General features: G+C 45.4%; 1 protein-coding gene across 4 annotated transcripts in view; it reads right to left on the reverse strand.

Annotated features, from left to right (window-relative positions):
* The window catches only part of Cnnm2 (cyclin and CBS domain divalent metal cation transport mediator 2), a 188536-nt gene that overhangs the window by 3641 nt on the left and 162350 nt on the right, over positions 1-22545 (reverse strand). Inside the window, exons 3-6 of one of the 4 annotated variants that reach the window (XM_004659388.3) lie at positions 20230-20367; positions 18070-18239; positions 5461-5554; positions 2451-2516 (exon numbers count right to left, since the gene is read on the reverse strand). In XM_004659388.3, the coding sequence (XP_004659445.1) occupies positions 2451-2516; positions 5461-5554; positions 18070-18239; positions 20230-20367 (468 nt within the window). Of the gene's footprint in view, positions 1-2450; positions 2517-5460; positions 5555-18069; positions 18240-18372; positions 18396-19984; positions 20048-20229; positions 20368-22545 lie in introns of those variants that run through there. The other 3 variants (XM_004659389.2, XR_006636324.1, XR_006636325.1) reach the window with 3 other exon arrangements.

A 22545-nucleotide genomic window follows, 5' to 3' on the forward strand; every position in this document is an offset into this window, starting at 1 on the left:
TCTGAATTTCAGCCACAGAACACATCTTCTCCACTTTTGAAATAGTGTTAACTTCTAAGTGTTAAAATTTAAAGGTATAAAGCAAAGCATCTAGGAGGCTCTCTGCTTTTTGGCCAGACTTCAGGCACTACTGCTAAGTGGTGGTCAAGGGCCGCCAGCTAGTGACCACTCCCTGTGTTTTTGTGGGATGGACACTCTCCTTTGCCAGAAGCCACTGCCTGTCATCATGGCCACAACCTGGAGAAAGTGCTCATTTCCCCTCACCCCTGCTACAGCGCCATTGGTGCCAAGCATGACTGGCTGGGGCCCCCCCCCGCCCCCCGGGGCTTTAGTGCACTGCTCAGCACCTCGTTTCAGCCACACCAATTAACATAAGAATAATAATAGCCCACATCCTTTCAACAACAAAACTCTTGGGATAAAGGGCTGAAATTTCGAAGTATGACATGGTCCATAGGTGTCTCACCTGTCCAGCAATTCTGGGGGCCAACCTGTAATTCACAGATTCTCCTGCAGTGAGACACACGGGGACCCGAACCACGCAGGACAGAGCTTAGGATGCCACCCCACATTTGGGTTATGTGCTCCCCAGCCCCCCAGTTTATGTGCTAAGGTTTTATAGCAACCATAATATATAAAACTTCAATTTTAGCTGGTCTATAACTCCAGCCACTTGCGAAGTAGTGGCATGAGGATCAGGAGTTTAGGAACGTCCTTGGTTATAAGGTAAGTTCAAGGCCAACCTGAGCTACCCGAGACTATCTCAAAAACAAAACCAAAAACCTCAGCATTGTTTCTTCTGCTGCTTTTTGACTATTTTATCCATCCTACTAGGAATCCTTTCCTTTGGCAGCAAGCTAGAAGCACAACAATGAAATATTTCCAGCTTCCCCCTTTGCAAGCACAAGGCACCTTCTGGAAGAGAGTGGGTATGACTGGCTCGGTCTAACCCCACTTACAGTTCACACCAGCATTCCTGTGAACCAGGACCCACAAAGGAGGGTTTCCTATTACTTTTCTCTGTCTGGATCAGATGGAGCAGGCAGAGGAAAGAAATCTCTGATTCTATGGAAAAAGGAAGCTTCAAATTATGTCTTGTCATGAGCTTCATTCAAAAGCCAACAACTTCAGCATCTGAGACATGTTAAATGCAAGCACATGACATTAAAGAAAAAATACAAGCCTATGTACGTGTGTATATGTGTGTGGACACACTTGTGAGTATCCTCTGACTTGATTCAAACATTTCTATGAATATTTTGCTCCCAAACTTATTTGCACATATGTGTCTGCATATGTGTCTGGGCACTCCAGGGTCTCTTCTTGTTGCAAACAAATGTTAGGTGCATGCACCACTTTTGTGTGTGTTTGTGTGTGTGTGTGTGGGGGGGCTTTATGTGAGTTCTAGAAAATTGAATCCAGGCCAACAGAATTTGCAAGCAAGCACCTTTAATCACTGAGCCATCTTCCCATCCCAATACTCCCAACTTTAAGAGCAATCATTTTGGTTGTGTTGAAGACAAGGTCACACTCTGTAGCCCAAGTTATCCTTGAAACCATAGCAATCCTCCTGCTTCAGCCTCCAGTTCTGGGGTTGCAGGCCTGACCCACCACGCCTAACACAAGGACTTCAGGGACATGAATCCCCTCTAACACAACGATTTCCTCTTTCAAGCATCAGCTTCTAGAATTTGGCTGAAAGTGGATTATGATATGCAAATGTTATCATTCAGATTAAGACCTACCAGCTGTATGGGACATAAACAAATACAGAAATGTTGTTACCCAACAGACGTGCCCAGTGATGGGGACTCACTAGGTAGATAGCCCATGCTGGTCTTGAACTCACAGCCCTGCCTCAGACTTCTGGGTGCTGGGATCACAGACGTACACCATCACACTCAGTTAAGGACAAGCCATTTTAATTACAGAAAGACCTTTTCTTTTAAATGGCTAAATATGTTAGCTAGGCATGGTCAGATTTTCCTGCAGGACATGAATATACGAGGCATTAATGCCACAACAAGGGGAGGGGACAGGGAGAAGGAGGGCCACCTGCCCAAGAGACAGCAGAAATAGTGTGAGGGCAAGGCACCCAATTGGGAATGTGGCTGACATCTGCGGATGGGGTAATTTACCTTGCTTGCTAAGAAAAGTTCATAGTCTTTCAGGCTTTTGGCCACATGAATTCTAGAGAAAATAAAGGCATCCTAGACCTGGGCTTTGATGTCACTGGGGCCTCTGCAAACTCCACACCCCATGATATGCTGAGGTTGGATTAGAACCCTGGGCTGACCCGAGAGTTCCAGGTCACAGCGCAAGTGGGATGGGCAGGAAGCACCAGCCCTTTGTTTCGGGGTTCACAGGAAAATGAAACAGCCATGTCCAAATAGAGGGTCGACCTGGCCAGGGTCACAGGAGAATTATGAAAAGGAAACATGCAGAATTACCTGGAGAACCTGCTGCTAGCAACTCTGTTCTGCTGACAACAAAGGTACGAGACAGGGACAGAGGAACTGGAAAAGGGAGAAAAACAGGGTGAGACCATATGGAAAGACGGAAAGAGATCTCTTATTCAGGGTCAAGACTGGATACGTGGTCTGCCCACATGAGTCTTCCATCTCAGAAGGACCAGAGCCCACACGACATCATATAAACACAAATCACACACACTGCTTTCCAGGAAGAGCGAGACAGGGAGTCCACAATCTAGAAACATCTCATGTGCATGTTCCCTTGTGCCTTAGAAGACAAAGGTCACACTTGTCACTGCTTACCCGGACAGAGGCTGTATAGGACGGAGGCTGCATTCTGGGGAAAACCTCACGGCTGTGCAATAGTGAGCAGGGTTCACATTTTCTAGGCACACCCTAGAAAAACTAGACTGTAGGCTTTCTGCAGATTACTGACTTTATTTTATTGCCTTTTTTTCCTTTTCTGGTTTTGATTGGTTTTTGAGACAGGGTCTTGGCTGGGATGGAAATCACTATGTAAAACCAGACTGGCCTTGAACTTGCAATGATCCTCCTGTCTCTGCTTCCTGACTGGACTTTATAAGCAGAAAAAGGCAACTTTTTAAAATCTGGAAATCCTACACTAATTATACCTTTCAATGAATATACAAAATTCCCAGGTCCTATTTATAAAGTAAAACATCAAACTAGTGAACAGCAGTTCTTTCCTTCTTCCCTCCCTCTCTTTCTTGACAGTCTCATGTAGCCGAGGCTGTCAACAAACTCACTTAAGTAGCCAAGGCTGGCCAGATGTTCCTGCCATCACAGGCATGTGCCACCATACCCAGCTCCTGCTGTGTTTTCTGAATGGGATTCACCCTCTCACTATGGTTCAATATGCCTTGAGCTAATATTTAGGCTCAAATAACCAGTAAGAAATAAAGCCTCTTCTTTTTTTCAGAGCCATCTTATGGATCTGGGTCTGCTAATGAGGGCTACTTTGAGGCAGGCTGCCCCAAAGAGCCAGTTTGTAACCCCTTTCTGTTACATGGCATTTCTTCTCACGGCTGTTTTGGTGATTTTACTTAACTTATGGCATGTGCCCTGCTACGTACACATGACTGTTGTCCTGGCACTACGGCTGGCCTGGAGCTCACTGGGAAGACAGGCTGGCTTCAAACTGTGGCAATCCTCCTGCCTCAGCCTTCTTAGTGTGGAGACCACTTCATGTATTAAAGGCTGTAAAATACTTGTGTAAATGTCCTCCATTCCTCCCTCCTGACACACAAGAGGCAACACTAGTATATCCTTTTAATGAAGAAGAAACCAAGGGCTTCTCTCAATGTCGCAAAACCTACGTGTGACGGGACTACGGCCCCAGTGTTCTCATGTCTGGTTCCCCTCTCCAGTGTCACCAAGCAGGGGAAATGGAAGACCAACTTCGAGTTTATAACAAAGACCTACTTGGTCCAGTGAGACAGGGCCCGTGTTTATGCTGGGTGTGGGCAGCACTTGGCAGTCGGGGCACTGTGCCCACTGCACAGGAGAGTGGGAAGACACACTGGGGCACAGAAGGGTTTCAGAAATGCAAGTGAGATCTTGACAGGTCCCTGGCTTTCTAACTGTACCATCCTTGGATCTCTTAGACTGCTGGACATCATGATAGAGACTTGCCTAGAGAGCCCAAGGCCCATTTGAGACTTTGTTTATTTTCAAGCAGAAGGCAGAGGGAGTGGGCATGCCAGGGCCTCTTGCTATTGCAAATGAACTGCAGATGCATGCTCCACCCATGTGGGTACCAGTCTTATGTGGGTACTAGGGAATTGAACCCAGACCATCAGGCTTTACAAACAAGTGCTTTTGACCACTTATCCACTTCTCTAGCCCCTAAAACTGTTTTTCAGGATGGACAGCCTTCTTAAAAATGGGCTAGGTTTAAGTTTGAGGTTTGTAAAGGCTTGCTAGAACAGCATGGCCTTTGGTATTTTGGCCACAAGGTGGCACTCCAGCATCTCTGTTTACCTGCCTGACTTGCTCAAGCCAGAGTAAAGCAAACCACAGACAGACAGCCTGGAGGGGAGGAGGCGCACCCGGTACCTAGTACCTACGGGGTGGGGGTGACGTTGCTTCTGGGACAGAGGTGGCTTGCTGGCATCTTGGAACCCTGTGCTCAGGGAACTTGCTCAATTTCCCATGAACCCACCCTTAGTTGGCGGGTTCGGCTGGTCATTTCTCTACCTAAGAACTGGCTATACGGAGTAAAGACCTAACAGCCTTCCTCATTCTCCGAGAAAGGCAGCGTAAAGCTTCCCAACAGCTATCATTCATGATTCAGATGTTCGTGGAGAGTAGTGGAGCCTCACAGGACGACAGGCAGGAGGGTAACTGATCTTGTCTTCTGGGAACTGGGGGTGTCTACTAAAGCTGGCTAGCAACTCAATTTCAGCAGAAACACACACACGCATGCACCAGAAGCCGTGTATGGGGATTTTCACCCACCTCCATACAGTTCCCAGTAGTTCCAAACAGGAAACTGTCCTAGTACCCACCACCAATAAAAAGGATCAGTGCATTGCTACGTATTCAGACAGTGGAAAATCACACAACAGGGAGAAAAAAAATGAAATGTAACCACATATAATATGAATCGTGGCAGACAGCGCTGATTGGAAGAAGCCAGATACATTCTGTGAAGTTCCATTTACCCAAAGCTCAAGGAGACAATGGTCACCTCGGGGTGGGAGGAGGGTGGCTCGGGGGAGGTAGGAAGTGGGTTGTGTAGGGTTTGTTAATGTTCTGTCTTCATCTGGGTGCTGGTCTGCACCGTTGTGTTCAGTGTGTAAAACTCATGAAGCTATGCTTGAGGTTTGTACTTTTATGTACATGATACACATCAAGAGAAAGTCCCCACAGTGAGCTCAGCTGGCAGGCACCCCTGCTTCCTGATGGCAGAGGGGCTGCTTTTCTAAATCGCGGCCCTGGGGAGAGAAGGCAGGTGCACACTCACCCGGAGAGGCGGTGAGGGCCATGACTCCGTAGTAGGAGAAAGCGCTCGCTTCAAACTTCATTCCTTCCTTCCCGGCTTCGACCTCCACCTTCCCCTGTGGAAAGAACGGGGCATTCAGGGTCAGTGCAGAAATCGATCGGCCAAATCCACACAACATCCGCTCCTTCTCCAGACTGGTGTCTAAATTCCTTTGCCCAACAATTTCACACAAGCAAAGCTTCAGAAACTATTGCCTATGAAAAGGAGTGGTTCCGTCCTCTCAACTAGAAAAGTGGGTTCGGCTGGACACGGGGCAGGGATCTTGTAGGTCCACCTACCATCTTCCCAGTGTCCTTAGTCCTGGGTCTGAAGAGCCCCCTGGCCATACAAAACATCAACGGGAGGAGCACGGAGGAGGCGCTAGGTGAGGGCTGCCCCAGGGCTCTTGGGGGGGGACAGAGCTGGGCAGAAGGGTCACGGGTCACCTTGCTTCATGGTCATGGAACAGAGAAGCGTGATTGGCTCCAGGGAAGAACCCATTCTCTTCTCCCAAGTCCAGTGTCCTGACCAACTCAGCAGACACCTCACATCACCCTGCCCACCCCCGCCTGTTTTCCCTCTCCCTCCTGTTCTAACAGGTCTGCAAGCTCTCCTTCACCTCATCCCCTCTTCCATCACGACAGGTACTCAGCATGCCTGCTCTGGTCAATAGGAAGTTTCTGAAAGGAATCTCACTTCTAGGTTTCAGCCCAGAGTCAGCATTGACACTACACCAGGTTTCATAATTCATTCATGCTTACAACTTCTAGGAAGCAGACACAATTGTCCCCCCCTCCCCGCTCTTTTAAATCAAGAGACGGGGGCTCCAAAAGGTCTGGTGACTCGCACTTTCCATTTCTGATGCGAATGAGCTCCATTATTTGGACACTTCCTAATGAGTACTTCCTAATTAAAGGAGACCTACTTTGCTCAGTTTCTCTAGAAGATTACTGTGCATCTCTTGCCAATGGAAATATTTAGTGTCATAGTCCAAACCAACAATTGCTATAAGAAAGCAAGTTGAGGGCTGCAGAGATTGCTCAGTGGTTAAGGCATTTACCTGCAAAGCCTAGTGACCCAGATTTGATTCACCAGTACCCACATAAAGACTGATGCACAAAGTGACACATGCATCTAGAGTTTGTTTGCGATGGCTAGAGGCCTTGGCATCTCTCTCTCTCTCTGTATCTTTCTGCTTGCAAGTAAGCGAACAAAATATTTTTTTAAAGGAACTTGAGATCTCTCTCTCTCTCTCTTGTTTTTTGAGGTATGGTCTCACTGTAGCCCAGGCTGACCTGGAATTCACTCTGTAGTCTCAGAGTGGCCTCAAACTCATGGCGATCCTCCTGCCTCTGCCTTCCAAGGCATGCACCACCACACTCAGCTTCATTTTTTGGCCTGGTGTGTTCTTTCGTGTTGCTCTAACCCAAATCCTCGCACTGGCTAGGCAACTGTCTCACCGCTAAACTCTGCCTGTACAAAGCCTTCCTACCCATAATTTGAAACCAACCTGCAAAGAAAATAGGTGTTAAAACCTCCCACCACATAGGTAAGGCCCTGCAAGGAGGTTCTAGGAGCCTGAGAAGCCTCTGAGCCACATTCCAGTGGGTGGAGGACAGCATATGAAAAGCAGTGACAGGAGGCACCAAACAAGCTGTGACAATAAGAACACACAGAGCTCACAGCTGGGCGTGGAGTCAGAAGTGGGAGGACGGCCGCAAATTCAAGGCCAGTGTGATCTACACAGAATTTCAGATTAACCTGGGCTATAGAACAAGGCCTTGTCTAGAAAAAAAGAGGGATAGAGAGAGATAGCTTAGAGGTTAAGGTGCTTGCCTGCAAAGCCTAAGGACCCAGGTTCAATTCTCCAGGATCCAGGTAAGCCAGATGCACAAGGTGGCACATGCATCTGGAGTTCCTTTGCAGTGGCTAGAGGTCCAGCCCGACCATTCTCTCTCTTATCTGTCTCTTTCTTGCATTCAAACAAATAAAATATTAGTTAAAAAAAACAACACAGCATAAGGAGGGTACTTTTAGGCAGAGGAACATAAGTTCAGGAAGATAGTCTAGACCAATGCAGGCGGGAGCCATAAGATAGATGAGAGAGGGCTGGAGAGATGGCTTAGCGGTTACGCACTTGCCTGAGAAGCCTAAGGACCCCGGCTCAAGGTTCGACTCCCCAGGAACCACGTTAGCCAGATGCACAAGGGGGCACACATATCTGAAGTTCGTTTGCAGTGGCTGGAAGCCCTGGCACGCCCATTCTCTCTCCTTCTCTCTATCTGCCTCTTTCTCTGTCTGTCACTCTCAAATAAATAAATAAAAATGACAAAAAAAGTTTTTTTTAAAAAAAAGATAGATGAGAGAAAGCCTAAGAAATCTACAGAATTAAAAAATATATATATTTTTTCATTTATTTGAGTGAGGGAGGGAGAGACATAGATGTATGGGTATATACATACGTGTGTGTGTGTGTGTGTGTGTGTGTGTGTGTATGTATAGAGAGAGAGAGAGAGAGAGAGGGCAGGAGAGAGGGAGAGAGTAGGAGAAGAAGAGGATGGGTGTACCAGGGCCTCCAGCCACTGCAAAGGAACTCCAAATGCATGTGTCACCTTGTGCCTCTGGCTTACATGGGTACTGGGGAATTGAACCTGGGTCCTTAGGCTTTGCAAGCAAGTGCCTTAACCACTAATCAATCTCTACAGGCCTGGAATCTACAGAATTTAGTGAAACTATCATGGCGAGTAATATAAGGGACAAAGAGGGGAGGAAGGAAGAAAGGGGAAGCAAACACAAGTGAAGCTTCCCCCAGTGCCTAAGTCAAGCTTTATGATGGAAAAGTCAGAAAGGGGCTGGGAGATGTACAAAGTGGCGCGTGCATCTAGAGTTCATTTGCAGTGGCTAGAGACCCTAGTGGGCCCCTCTCTCTGCTTGCAAAAAAATAAATTATATATATATATATATATATATATATATATATATATATATATATATATATATATATATATGTGTGTGTGTGTGTGTGTGTGTATATATATATATATATATACACACACACACACACATATATTGGTTTTTCGAGGTAGGGTCTCGCTGTAGCCCAGGCTGACCTGGAATTCACTATGTCATCTCAAGGTGGCCTCGAACTCACAGCAATCCTCCTACCACTGCCTCCCGAGTGCTGGGATTAAAGGCGTGCGCCACCACGCCCTGCTAAAAATATTTTAAAATAATTCTGGGGCTGGAGTGATTGCTTAGCTGTTAAGGCATTTGCCTGCGAAGCCTAAGGACCCATGTTTGGACAAGCCAGACACACAAGGTGACACGGGTGCACTAGGTCGCACGTACGCACACATGGTGGCATCTGCAGTTCGACGGCAGTGGCTGAAGGCCCTGGCATGGTAATTCTGTCTCTCTCTTATTAAAAAGTAACAATAATAAAGTCCAGTCTGTTAGGTTTGCCTCAAGAAAATAAATTTTAAAAAATTCTAGAAAGGAAGGGAGGAGGGTACTTAATAGGTTGGTATTGTGTATATGTAAGTACAATGATTGTGATGGGGAGGTAATATGATGGAGAATGGAATTTCAAAGGGGAAAGTGTGGGGGGAGGGGGAAATTAACATGGGATTTTTTTTTTATAATCATGGAAAATGCCAATAAAAATTTAAAAATTAAAAAAAAAATTCTAGACCACAGAACCCGCCTTCCTCGGGATGACGGATCCGCTGACTTCCAAATCTCCAGGCGCCCGCGTGTGCTACAGCCTGGCACCACCCTGGCTTTCGGAGTGAGTATGGCAGACAATGCTGGGTGGCCAGAGCAGCCAGTTGGCACAGACGAAAGACGTTCTCAGACCCCGCGTGCCAGCTGCCACCCACCACCACTCCCTCTCCAGCTGAGCTCTCATGTGCTTTTGCTTCGTATCTCTGCCATGCTGGGAGGTAACCAGGGCTCGAGAGAGCTCAGCCACCCAGCACGGGCACTGAGTTCAGACCCCCCGCACCACAGTGGAAGTCGGGACCGGTGGCGCACACCTGTAATCCCAGGGCCGAGGAGGCGCAGACAAGGTCCCTGGGGCTTGCTGGCTCGGCTAGCCGAGTCAGGATGCTCTACACTTAGTGAAAAGACCCTGTCTCAAGAAATCACATGGAGAGAGATTGAGGAAGACACCCACTGCTGACCTCTGGCCTCCACACCCGTATGTACACAGATGCATGCACATGCAATGAACACAAACCACACTGTTTTAATTTTTCAATTTTTATTATTATTTTGTTTGTTTTTTGTTTTGGGGGGTAGGGTTTTGCTCTAGCCCAGGCTGCCCTAGAATTCAATATGTAGTCTCAGGGTGGCCTCGAACCCATAGCAATCCTCCTGCCTCTGCCTCCCGAGAGCTGCAATTAAAGGTGTGCACCACTATGCCCAGACATACTTTATTTTGTTGTTGTTCATTTTTTATTTATTTATTTGAGAGCAACAGACACAGAGAGAAAGACAGATACAGGGAGAGAGAGAGAATGGGCGCGCCAGGGCTTCCAGCCTCTGCAAACGAACTCCAGACGCATGCGCCCCCTTGTGCATCTGGCTAACGTGGGACCTGGGGAACCGAGCCTCGAACCGGGGTCCATAGGCTTCATAGGCGAGCGCTTAACCGCTAAGCCATCTCTCCAGCCCACTTTTTTTTTTTTTAAGGAGGTAATTAAGGCTAGGGATATAGATAAGCTGGTAAAGTGTTTGTCTAGCATTCACAAAATTCTGAATTTGATCCCCCGAACCATGTAAAACTGGTTGTGCTGGTGAATGCCTGTAATCCCAGCACTTAGGAGGCAGAGGAGGAATCAAACATTCAAGGTCACTCTCAGATACATAGCCAGTTTTGAGCAGTTGGAGGCCAGAATGGGCTACGTAAGACCCTGTTTAAAGGAACAAGGGTTGGAGAGATGGCTCAGAGGTTAAGGGACTTGCCTGCAAAGCCTAACAACCCAGTTTTGATTCCCCAGTACCCATGTAAAGCCTGATACATAAAATGGTGTACACATCTGTAGCTCGTTTGTAGTAGAGATAGATGGCTTAGTTAAGGCAGTTGCCTGTGAAGCCTAAGGACCCAGGTTCAATTCTCCAGGTGCCATATAAGCCAGATGCACATGGTGGCACATGTGTCTGGAGTTCATTTGCAAAGGGTGAAGGCCGTGGCATGCCCATTCTGTCTGTCTGTCTCTCTTCTATCTCCCTGTGCTTGCACATAAATAAAAATAGATTCTAAAAGTAATTGAATACCAGAGGCACATATATGAGATGTTTCCTACAAAAGGGACATGCCACCCAAAGATGTCTGTCCATGCCTTGGGTGACTGTGGCACTTCCTCCCCTCTTTCTCTAGTTACAGCTTCCCAGCTGGCACCTTCCAATATAAGCCTGGGGAGTCTGCAAGTTCAGAAACACTTACTTTAGAGAATATTGGGTAGGCTGGAGAGATGGCTTAGCTGTTAAGGCACTTGTCTGTGAAGGCTAAGGACCTATGTTTGACTCTCCAGGTCCCACGTAAACCAGACGCATAAGGTTATGCAAGCGCACAAGGTTGCACATGCACACAAGGTGGCGCACGTGTCTGGGGTTTGACTGCAGTGGCTGGAGGCGCTGATGCACCAGTCCCCCCCATAAAAAATGGGTAGTTAAAAATTCAAACTACAAAATGAATTTCTGATCATCACGTAACCAAGTGTTGCCATCAGATGTCACAGCCATCTCCGGTAAGCGCTCACAAGCACACTGGTGCCAAGTAGCGTGGCTTGACTTACTGTGGCTAAGCTCAACCACCTCGGAGCTTGTTAGAAACAAAGCACATAGAGGTCTGCAATTAGCACGGTTCCCGAGATTTCTGTGCACATTCAAGTGTGAGGGCCGGATGCAGTAGGGCCCTCACATGAAGACAGCTCAGCCAGGACTGGGAGACGCACGGGCAGCCAAGTGCTTGCCTTGCAAGCATGAGTCGGAGCCCCAGAACCTACTGGCCAGCTAGTCCAGCCTACTTGGCAAGTCCCAGGCCTCTCTCTCAAAGAAATAAAGTATTTTTTAAAAGATTCATTTTTATTTATTTATTTATTTATTAGAGAGAGAAGAGAGAGAGAGAGAATGGGTGTGCCGCAGCCTTCGCCCTTTGCAAACGAACTCCAGACACATGTGCCACCATGTGCATCTGGCTTATATGGGACCTGGAGAATTGAACCTGGGTCCTTAGGCTTCACAGGCAAGTGCCTTAACTATCTCTCCAGCCCATAATTTTTAAAAATTTTTTTGTTGTTTATTTTTATTTATTTATTTGAGAGCAACAGACAGAAAGAGGCAGAGAGAGAGAAAGAATGGGTGTGCCAGGGGCTTCAGCCACTACAAATGAACTCCAGATGCGTGCGCCCCTTATGCATCTGGCTAACATGGGTCCTGGAGAAACGAGCCTCGAACCGGGGTCCTTAGGCTTCACAGGCAAGCACTTCACTGCTAAGCCACCTCTCCATCCCCATAAAATATTAAAATTTTTTTTTATTTATCTGAGAGACAGAAAGAGACAGAGAAAGGGAGAATGAATATTGGCATGCCAGGGCCTCCTGGCCACTGCAAATGAACTCCAGATGCATGTGCCACTTTGTGCATCTGGATTGTGTTGGTCCTGGAGAATTGAACCTGGCTCCTTTGGCTTTGGTGGCAAGCACCTTTAACTACTAAGTCTCTCCAGCCCTAAAAGTATTTTTTTAAAAAAGATACAGGAGCATGAAGATGAGACACAAAATGAGTAAGAAAAATAACTCTAGGGGGAAAAAATATTCCTGTCCATTATACAACTGGCAAAGAAAATGGCTATTCCATTTTCCTGTTACCCTTATATTTGCTAAAATCACAATCTGGTATGTGCTGGGAAAGAGTAGTCATTCTATTTTTTATTTGCTTATTCAGACATGTATTTATTCTAATACCAACAAATCCTTCATTGTAAAACAACAGCTGCATAAATTATATAGTGGTATATATTACAGCTTCCCTGTTTTATAGGAAAATGATCTATAACAGTTCAAATTTATTTATTTATTTATTTATTTATTTATTTATTTATTTATTTTGAGATAGGGTCTTGCTTTATCCCAGGCCGACCTGGAATTCACTAGCTAGTCTCAAGGTGGCCTTGAACACACAGTGATCCCTCTACTTCTGCTTTCAGAGTGCTGAGACTAAAGGCGGGCACCACCACACCTGGCCATTTTTAATTTCTTTAATTACTACTTAATTCTCTCCCATTTCATTTCAAAGTTGGTTAACTAATTGTGGTGGTTTGATTCAGGTGTCCCCCATAAACTTAGGTGTTCTGGATGCTAGGTTCCCAGCTGATGGGAATTGGAAATTAAAGCCTCCTGGGGGCAATGTATTGTGGGGGGTGGGTTTATGGGCTTTACAGCCAGTTTCTCCATGCCAGTGCTTGGCATACTCTCCTGTTGCTATGGTACACCTTATGTTGGCCAGGGGGTGATGTCCACCCTCTGCTCATGTTGTCATTTTCTCTGCCATCGTGGAGCTTCCCCCTCGAGCCCGTAAGCCAAAATAAACCTCTTTTTCTCACAAGCTGCTCTTGGTTGGGTGATTTCTACCAGCAATGCAAACCGGACTGCAACATCAATAGACACAGAAACTATTTCTACTATCTTATAGTAGACTTGTTATAAATATATTTGCCTGCAAAGCATTGCAAAACAATAATTTAAATGTGACACTGCTAATTTAAGGATATGGTTGGTTTATGGCATTTTTTTCTTTCTATTATTTGTAGTTTGGTTTTTAAAAAGACTTGTTTCTTTCTTTTTTTTTAATTTTTTTATTTATTTATTTGAGAGCGACAGACACAGAGAGAAAGACAGATAGAGGGAGAGAGAGAGAATGGGCACGCCAGGGCTTCCAGCCTCTGCAAACGAACTCCAGACGCATGCGCCCCCTTGTGCATCTGGCTAACGTGGATCCTGGGGAACCGAGCCTCGAGCCGGGGTCCTTAGGCTTCACAGGCAAGCGCTTAACCGCTAAGCCATCTCTCCAGCCTGACTTGTTTGTTTCTTAAAAATCAAGAATGGATGCTTCCTTGTGTTCTCTCATTTGTGAAAACCAAAACAATAAAAATAAAAAAGGAAGCAAGAGAGACAGAGAGAGGAAGTCTGAAAGTAGAAGAGAGACTAAGGGAAGGAAAGTACAGGGACTGGGGAGAGCAGAGGTCAGAGAGGATTCTAGGAGAGAGTTGATGGAAAACATGATCTTTATGTTATTTAATAATAGTACTGTTATTCATCATATATTACAAAGTGTTCTCTATCTGTTCTCCTTTATTCAGTGGTTGGAGTTTCTGTTGTTGTTTCTTGATTTTTCGAGGTAGGGTCTCACTCTAGCTCAGGCTGACCTGGAGTCACTATGTAGTCTCAGGGTGGCCTTGAACTCATGGCAATCTTTCTATCTCTGCCTCCTGAGTGCTGGGATTAAAGGTAAGCACTACCACACCTGCCTCATTTTTTTTTTTTTTAGTAAATTTTCAGAAAAAATTCACATATAAGCATGTTTATGTGAAAGAACAGTGTACTTTTTACTTTTATACAAATAACAACATATCCATTATACTTTTTAATTGTATATTTTTATTCCTAATTTCATTACAATCTAATATGAGTGGTTTTAAGATTTTTCTTTTTCATATTTACTAGAATGTGGTACAATAAATTATCTCTTTTAGTGAGTCACTTGTTTTTTTTTTTAAGGTAGGGTTTTGCTCTAGCCCAGGCTGACCTGGAATTCACTGTGTAGTCTCAGGGTGGCCTTGAACTCACAGAAATCCTCCCATCACTGCCTCCCACATGCTGGGATTAAAGGTGTGCGCCACCATGCCAGGCATGAGCCACATGTTTTAAGACAAGGTATTCACTAGTCAGGTAACGTGGTGATGCACATCTGTCATCCCAGGATTTGAGTGGTGGAAACAAAAAGAGGAATTCAAGATCTTCCTTAGCTAGCTCCATAGAGAGTTTGAGGCCAAACTGGGCTACATAAGACCCTGTCTCCAAAAAAAAAAAAAAGCCCTAAAATTTTTAAAAATGTATTTTTCTTTCTTTTATGTTTGATATTCTCTAACTATTTTATTTATAATTTTACACTTTTATACAATTTTTGGTATGATGGTCGAAAACATCTCCATCAGAATTATGTTCCTATCTACTTCTACTTTTAGACTTCCATTTTGCTAAACTAGGTAAGGCATGCATAGTCAATACAGATTGTGCTGTAACTTACTGGCCTCTCATTATTGCATTGTTCCTCTTATTCATCCCTTGGCACATTTAAAAATCTGCTTCTTTGAAAAAACACATCAGTTTTAGCCTTTTTTATGCGTATAGAAGGAAGTATATACATTGGTTGACTTACAAAACACTCATGCTTGCTGAAATCATTATTTTGAATAATCTGGACTTTACTGCACATAAAACTTAAACTAAAAATGTAAAATGATGTGTTTCTAAGTGTCACACTCTTCCTAGCACCAATCACTAAAGGAGTTTTCTGGCTTGCAGAAGCGGGCACCTTGGTGCCGGGAAGCTGGCGGGGAGGGAACTGCACCCTGTGGCGTGCTCTTGAAGTGGTCCACAGCCGGGCAGATTCTGAGTTGGATTGGCAACATTTTGGGGTGGAATGTGCTTGGCAGATGATAACAGCTCTGCCAGATTGACCGAGGGTGTCATGGTATTTCATTCTGCTATTCTCTGGGTACTTTGGGTAATTGGCTACTCTGCAAGAACATGACATTGCAAGCCTTGAAATACCTCCTCCATAGGCCTGATTACCAAGCGTACACACTATTTATAACCCCCTGTGACATCATTCCAACAAACCTGTGACATTTATATAAATATCTAACATGAGGAGGTATTCAGACATAGGATCTGTGCATAAATGACTTATCAAAAATGTAGCTACAAGGGCTGGAGCGATGGCTTAGGGGTTAAGATGTTTGCCTGCAAAACCAAAGGACTCAGGTTCAATTCCCCAGGACCCACGATAGCCAAATGCACAAGGGGGCGCATGCACCTGGAGTTCGTTTGCAGTGGCTGGAGGCCCTGGCATGCCCATTTTCTCACTCTCTCGCTCTCTCCCTCCCTCCCTCCCTCTTTCTCTGTCAAATAAATAAATAAAAATAAAATATTTTAGAAAAATGTAGCTACAAGACACATACCAGGGCTGGAGAGATGGTTTAGTGGTTAAGCACTTGCCTGTGAAGCCTAAGGACCCCGGTTCGAGGCTCGGTTCCCCAGGTCCCACGTTAGCCAGATGCACAAGGGGGCGCACGCGTCTGGAGTTCGTTTGCAGAGGCTGGAAGCCCTGGCGTACCCATTCTCTCTCTCTCTCCCTCTATCTGTCTTTCTCTCTGTGTCTGTCGCTCTCAAATAAATAAATAAATAATTTTTTAAAAAAAAGACACATACCAGTGGGTAGACACTATAGGTCACTCTTCCTCACATATCTTAAGATGCATGGCTGTCTTCCATAACAAGAGAATGTCACTGAATCACAACTGAGCAAGCACTAGGAATATGAAGACAACGGAAAGCCACAGGGCTTCTTTTGTTACCACTGAAATCCACAATCTCAATCCTCAAAATTCGCCTAGTTAACAAACAGTCTTTAATGGAATTCAGAGCTTCACTGGGTTTAATAAACAGTTACATGGTGACTTGGAATAAAACTCGGTAGCAGAAGCCAATAAGCTAGAAAGGGGCTATAAGGGAGGGAGAGAGGGGAGGACTTAAGGGGATGGTATTGTATACACGTAAGTAGAAGAACGGATTGTTGGGGGCGGAAAGGCCTCAGTGAGGTCAGGGGATGAGATTAAGTAACCCTCCCCCCACCCTTCCTTTAATCAAAAGAGGATATGAATAAGCCATATGGAAATCTACTTTTTTGGTCAGTGGAACACCCAGAAGCCATACATTGTTATTCAAAAATTTTCAGGGCCAGGGATGGAATACCTTTCAGTGAGTTATTGGCCGGGGAGGTCCTTAATGCCCCCAAACCATTACAGGCCATTGCCAAGGCTCTAGGATTCCCACTAGGAATAGGTGGTAAAACCCTATTATTGAAGACTCCATGTACTTAGCCTGCAAGGTTACTGAAAAATCTTGCTTGAGTTGAGCTGAAACCCTCCTTTATGTAGACCAGTGGACAGAAATCTGGGAAAAGCTATGCTGCATGCAACTCCATGGTAGAGAGAGAAGTCATCAGTGGAGAAAAGCAACAGTGGACATTGCAAGCTTTAAATTTCACCAGCCAGGCCAAATGGCCAATAGGTTCAATAGTGGCAGGTCTGTCACAGGGGAAACCAACTGCTCTCTAATTGGACTGGAGTCCCGCTCCATGGAAGGGAATAAATACATCCCTGATACTGAAAACCTATGACGGGGAAGTCATGAGCCCTAGGAGTGTAACACCTGTGGTGTCTGGCTAAATGCATATTCTATGCTCACCAAACTGCCCAGTAGGCACTTCTCCTAATGTTCATACCCACATAGTAATGCGATTTCCACTCTTAGTTAGAGAAGTTTCTCCTTTTAGATGGTGGCCTTGGGATGACTCAGAAGGCACCATGGTGCTGAGAAGGGACAGAGGAGTGTCCAGCACTGAAACATCTCGATCACACCTTCCAGGGCTCAGGGTCCACTGCAGAAGAGTTGGCAGACAGATAAGAGCCAAAGGAAGGGTAGGACTCCATACAGGGCACTCTTCTTGACACAAAATGGCCTGGATATCCATGACCTCACAGTGCCTGGCACTACCTACAAAAGACCATCATACTAGGAGGAAAAGATGATGACATCAAAATAAAAGAGAGACTGAGTAAGAGGGGGAGGGGATGTGATGGAGAGTGGAGTTGCCTGTTAAGTTAAACTGTGCCATCATCACAAATCCTCCTGTCAATGCAGACACTAAACCCTCAAAGAGGGCTAAGAAGGATGGCCGTCCCTCCTCACATTAGTGAGAAGAATGGAATTAGTTACCGCTACCTCCAGGGGCTGGCATGATTATACCAGTTCCTCACCACACAATCCAGTTAATTAACTAGCAGTCAAAACAATAAGTGGATTATTTTCATGATGTTAATAGAAAGAGATACTAAGATATGGGGATAATGAGATCCTAAGATATGTCTTGATCACTGCATGATAGCAAGTCCTAATGAAGGATGCACCAAAGAAAACAGAACCCACATCAATAAACTTCAAACACCACCCTCCCCCAATATTGAGACAGGCACCTCACCAAATTCTTCAAAAACTATTCACCGAATTAATCAGTCTTCATTTGACTCAGTACTTTAGCAATCACTATGCACCATGTGGCACTAAAACTTAAGTAACTACTGACATTGCTTTCTGTTAGAATTATTTCACAGAGACAAAACTCTCCCCTTATATACATAAAAGTGGACATACACCTCGACACCCAGTCACCTACGCCAGGCCTCCGCCAAGCTGAAAAGACGGGTACTCAGTGAGAGCAAACAGGTGCCAGACAATTCCTGACCTGCAGAATGAGAACGAAGTAGTCTACGGGCTTGTTTCGCTGGTAGAGGTAGTACTCGGGGGCTTTCTTGTTCTTCTCGTCATACTTCAGCTCCTGGATGACATTGGGGTGCTTTAGCAGTCTTAGAAGGATCTTCTCTGACATCTGGGATGGGCTAAATGCTTCTACTTCTACAGACATAAACACAACTTGACATTACACTTCAAACGGAGGGAAAAAGAGCATGCTAGACTAAGGTGCTGAGATAGCAAGAAAAGTTGGCATCAGAGTGATAGGAACATGGGTGACCGAGACTTCTGTTTGGTGATCCACTGGGGGCAGGTTACCTGGGAGAAATCAGAGAGGGTGGGATGCTCAGACCTGTTCCTTTTTAATCTTTTCTTTTCAACCTGTCATGGTTTCCGTCTCATACAAGTACCCTATGTTTCTGATTGATGGAAATGATAGACCAATCAGCAGCAGGCTCCCTGAGCGCCAGGGTGCCCTCCAACTCAAGCCACAACAGTCTGACTGCCTGACAACAGCCGAGGGAGAAAGCCAAGGGAGGGAAGCATTGAGGGGGCGTTAGTACCAGTGCACAGACACGGGCTCCGCCTCTCGCTCCCCCCGCCACTCTCCTGAGGAGTTCCAGGGACCACCGAGGGACAGATTTGGAACAAAAGCAAGGCCGTGCACACATCGACATGCACTCCAACTTGCCAACATAAAAAAAAAAAAAATTTTTTTTTAAAAGGTAATGTTGGTCAGCACTGGCAAAGATAGACACTTTATTGCAAATAACAAAAAATCAAAACTGCTGACTCAGGGCGCTACCGTCCAAGTGGGCTTCAGGCTTCCTCAGAGGCAGAGTAGGGGAACACTCAGTTAGTGTGTGGCTCGTCAATGATGAGCAACAAGACCATCAGAATTAGGAGGAGGACAACAGCAAGTTAAAGGTAGCTTTAAATTAGACATATTGTATATGAGAGCCATCAATTCTGTATTCACATTGGTGATTTTCATAGTAATACAGTACACGCTATAGGCAATTTGGAAAACACAGAAAAAAAATATAATGAAAACAAAAATGATCTATGAGCCAACGGCTTAACTATGGAGAACAATTTGGTGAGTATTTCTTTCCAGTGCTTTGCCTAGGCATGTGTGCATATATAAGGACCACGGCTGTGATCTTAACATAACATACTTGGATGTCCTGGGTGTTTTCTACTTTACAGTAAAGCATGGATACTTTTCCATGTCCTACATATGCATGTGAACATTTCCATGTATCTCAGAGTGCAGGTAACAGCCCGTCATGTGGTTGCTTTTGGCCTCTCGTTTCAAACTACGTAAGTAAATACTCTGTATGCGGTTGAAAGGTACTGGCTGGCTGCCCATCTTGGAAACAGACGTCTTCTGGATACTTTCAGATTTTTCTCACATTTCCCCAGGCCAACAGAGCTCACCCTTCACCTAGAGGGCCATTTGGGGATTGTGACAGGGTTACTTAGTCTCTTAGGTCCATTCAACCTTGACCTCTGGGGAGCAGTCAGTGCTGGCTGGGGTGGTGGTGGTTTTAATAATGTGAAAACTGGCCTTCTGCATGGAGGCCCCAGTTAACAAGCTGATTTGAAGAGGCCACCGAGAAATCCATGTCAAGAGTCCTTAGCATGTCTCATTGCGTCAAAACCATGAAAAGATTAGGAGTGAATTCTGCAAATCTAGGTTTCTTCTTTGTGATCACAGCACCTGCGTTACCACTGGTGTCCAAAGTGTTCTTCCAAGGCAAGCTGAAGAGAGAATTACTCAACTGTCCAATCAAGCGAGGTGGTGGCTGGTTTGTACCGCCAGCCGGCTCTCCCACGGGCTTAGCTGGAAGGAGATGACCTGGCCTACTGTATACATGCAGTGTGGCACTAACATTCATCCTTACCTTTCTGACCAATTTTAAGTTACTGGTCCACCCCTGGTAAATGTCTCAGGGTTCATGCCGACACTGAACACAGGAGAGGAGAAAATTTAAAGAGAAAACAAAAACAAAACAAAACAAAAAAACAAAACAAAACACAAAAGTGGCATTACTTGTTACCCCAGTTCCCAGCCTTCCCCCCCCAACCCTCCAGTCGGTGGCGGTGAGAAGGGCCAACAGTGATCTCCAACAGCGATAAGCGCACTTGCCTGTTGCTAGGAAACGGTGCATGGCCAGGAGAAGCTGGGGTGATATTTTAACCTTCATCTCGCTGTCTGTCTGCTTAAAGGCAGAAAAATCTTGCTTTCTTTCACGGTGGGCCACTTTCTTTTTCGTTCTGTTATCGGCTGAGGGGAGAATGAGAAAACAACAACAACAACAACAAAAAAAAAAACCCATCAGGACTCTTAATTTATGGATGGAAAAAAACAAGACACTGTTTCAAAACCCTAGGCTCTCTCCTGGGGCAAGCATTGCCTACAAATGCCACAGGCCAAAGAAGACGGGGTGGGGGTCTCATCCAATGGATATGAAAAGCACGGCCACCTTTGGGTCCTCTGTAAGCCACAGCTGGGAACCTGATCAGGCTTTGTGAAGGGTGTTTAGCCTCTAGGAGGCATGATTGGCGGGTGGGGCGGGGCCCCTTCCAGAAGGTACAGAAGCAGCCAGTGTGGCCTCAAGCCCGCACAACTTAGTCACCGCACTCCACTGAAGACCACCAAAGGCTACAGGCAAGGGAGTTTGCTGCAGCCTTTCAGAGGCTCTGCCTCAGCTGAGAGCAAGTGAGCACATCAGCAGGGCAGCTGCAGAAGCAAGCGTGCACCAGATACAACTGGCACACGCTCGGCTGCATCTCCGCCACAGACAGCCTCTGCGAAGCTCAAGGTCAGGCAGGCTGCAGAAGGTGACCTAGAAGAGGCCAGCGAACCTCCGGGAAAGATGAAGAGGCAAATAGTTTTGGATGTGTGGATGTGGCTTTTTTTTTTTTTTTCCACAGAATCCACACTGCTCTTCAGCGAAAGCAGTTGTGCTTAAATATACTCCAAAGCTTTATTTATGGAAATGGAAATTTGCATTATCATTTAATTTCTCTAAGTCAGAAAGGATTCTGTTGGGATTTGTTTGTTTGTTTGGGTTGTTTTTGGTTTTTTGAGGTAGGGTCTCACTCCAGCCGAGGCTGACCTGGAATTCACTATGGAGTATCAGGATGGCCTCGAACTCATGGCGATCCTCCTACCTCTGCCTCCTGAGTGCTGGGATTAAAGGCGTGCGCCACCACTCCTGGCTTTGTTTTTTTTTCTTTGAGGTAGGGTCTCGTTCTAGCCCAGGCTGATCTGGAATTCAGGGTGGCCTCAAACTCACAGTCATCCTCCTACCTCTGCCTCCCTGGTGCTGGGATTAAAGGAGTGCACCTCCACACCTGGCCTGTTGACTTTTTCTTCTTTCCTTCCCTCCTTTCCCCTTCCCCTTTTCTTTCTTCCTTTCTTTTTTTCTTTCTTTTTTTCTAGTCATTTAAAAATATGAAAAGCCATTCTTGGCTTTGAAGCCATATGAAACCAGGGGCAGACACTCATGGGCTGTGATTTGCCAACTCATGGTCTAGAAAGAATCCCTTGCTCATTTTTATTTATTTATCTTTTTTTGTTTTTCGAGGTAGTGTCTTGTTTTAGCACAGGCTGACCAGGAGTCCACTAGTCTCAGGGTGGCCTTGAACTCATGGGGGTGCCACCATGCCTGGCCCCTTGCTCATTTTTCAACTATGTTTCTAGTCAAAGTAATGATTAAAAGAAAACAAACAAACAAAAAAAGACTTGACTTAAAGTCAAGACACTGTTAAACAAAGTGGTATACACCTATAATCACTGCATTTGGGAGGGAAGCAAATTATAAACAAGGTCATGAGCAGGAGAGATAGCCCAGTGGTTAAGGCTCTTGCCTGTAAAAGCCTAAAGACCAGAGTTAAATGCCCCAGTACACATGTAAAACTGGATTCACAAAGTGGTGCATGCATCTAGAGTTCATTTGCAATGGCTAATGGCCTTGACCCATTCTCACTCTCTCTCCTTGTAAACAAACAAAAATACTTTTAAAAAGGAAAAAATAAACAAGGTCACAATTGCTTTCTCTTTCCCCAAGAATCAAGAGACTGACTTACCATTTCCTGCCTAGGGTAAAACAAACTGATTACTACAATTTTTGTAGGGAAAAAATGCAATTGCACCATATACTTATCTTCTATTTTAATGGTTTTGAAAATCATACTACGTAATCAATACAAAAGTTAAAAATATTTTCCTAGTGGCAAATGGCTGTCATCATTGCTGATCTCCTGCCCAGATTAAGAACACACCTGAAATCACAAGCTAAGCATTTCCTACAGGCAGCCGGGGTTAGGCAATGCTTCTTTATGAAATCAGTCTCCTCAAGGTTGAAAAGAGTTTAGTTAACATTCCTTTAAAACCAAAGCATGGGCGGGGAGATGGCTCGGTGGAACAGGGCACTTGCAGCTTCATTGTGAGGACCCG

Source organism: Jaculus jaculus, chromosome 1, assembly GCF_020740685.1.
Source record: "Jaculus jaculus isolate mJacJac1 chromosome 1, mJacJac1.mat.Y.cur, whole genome shotgun sequence".
NCBI lineage: Eukaryota > Metazoa > Chordata > Mammalia > Rodentia > Dipodidae > Jaculus > Jaculus jaculus.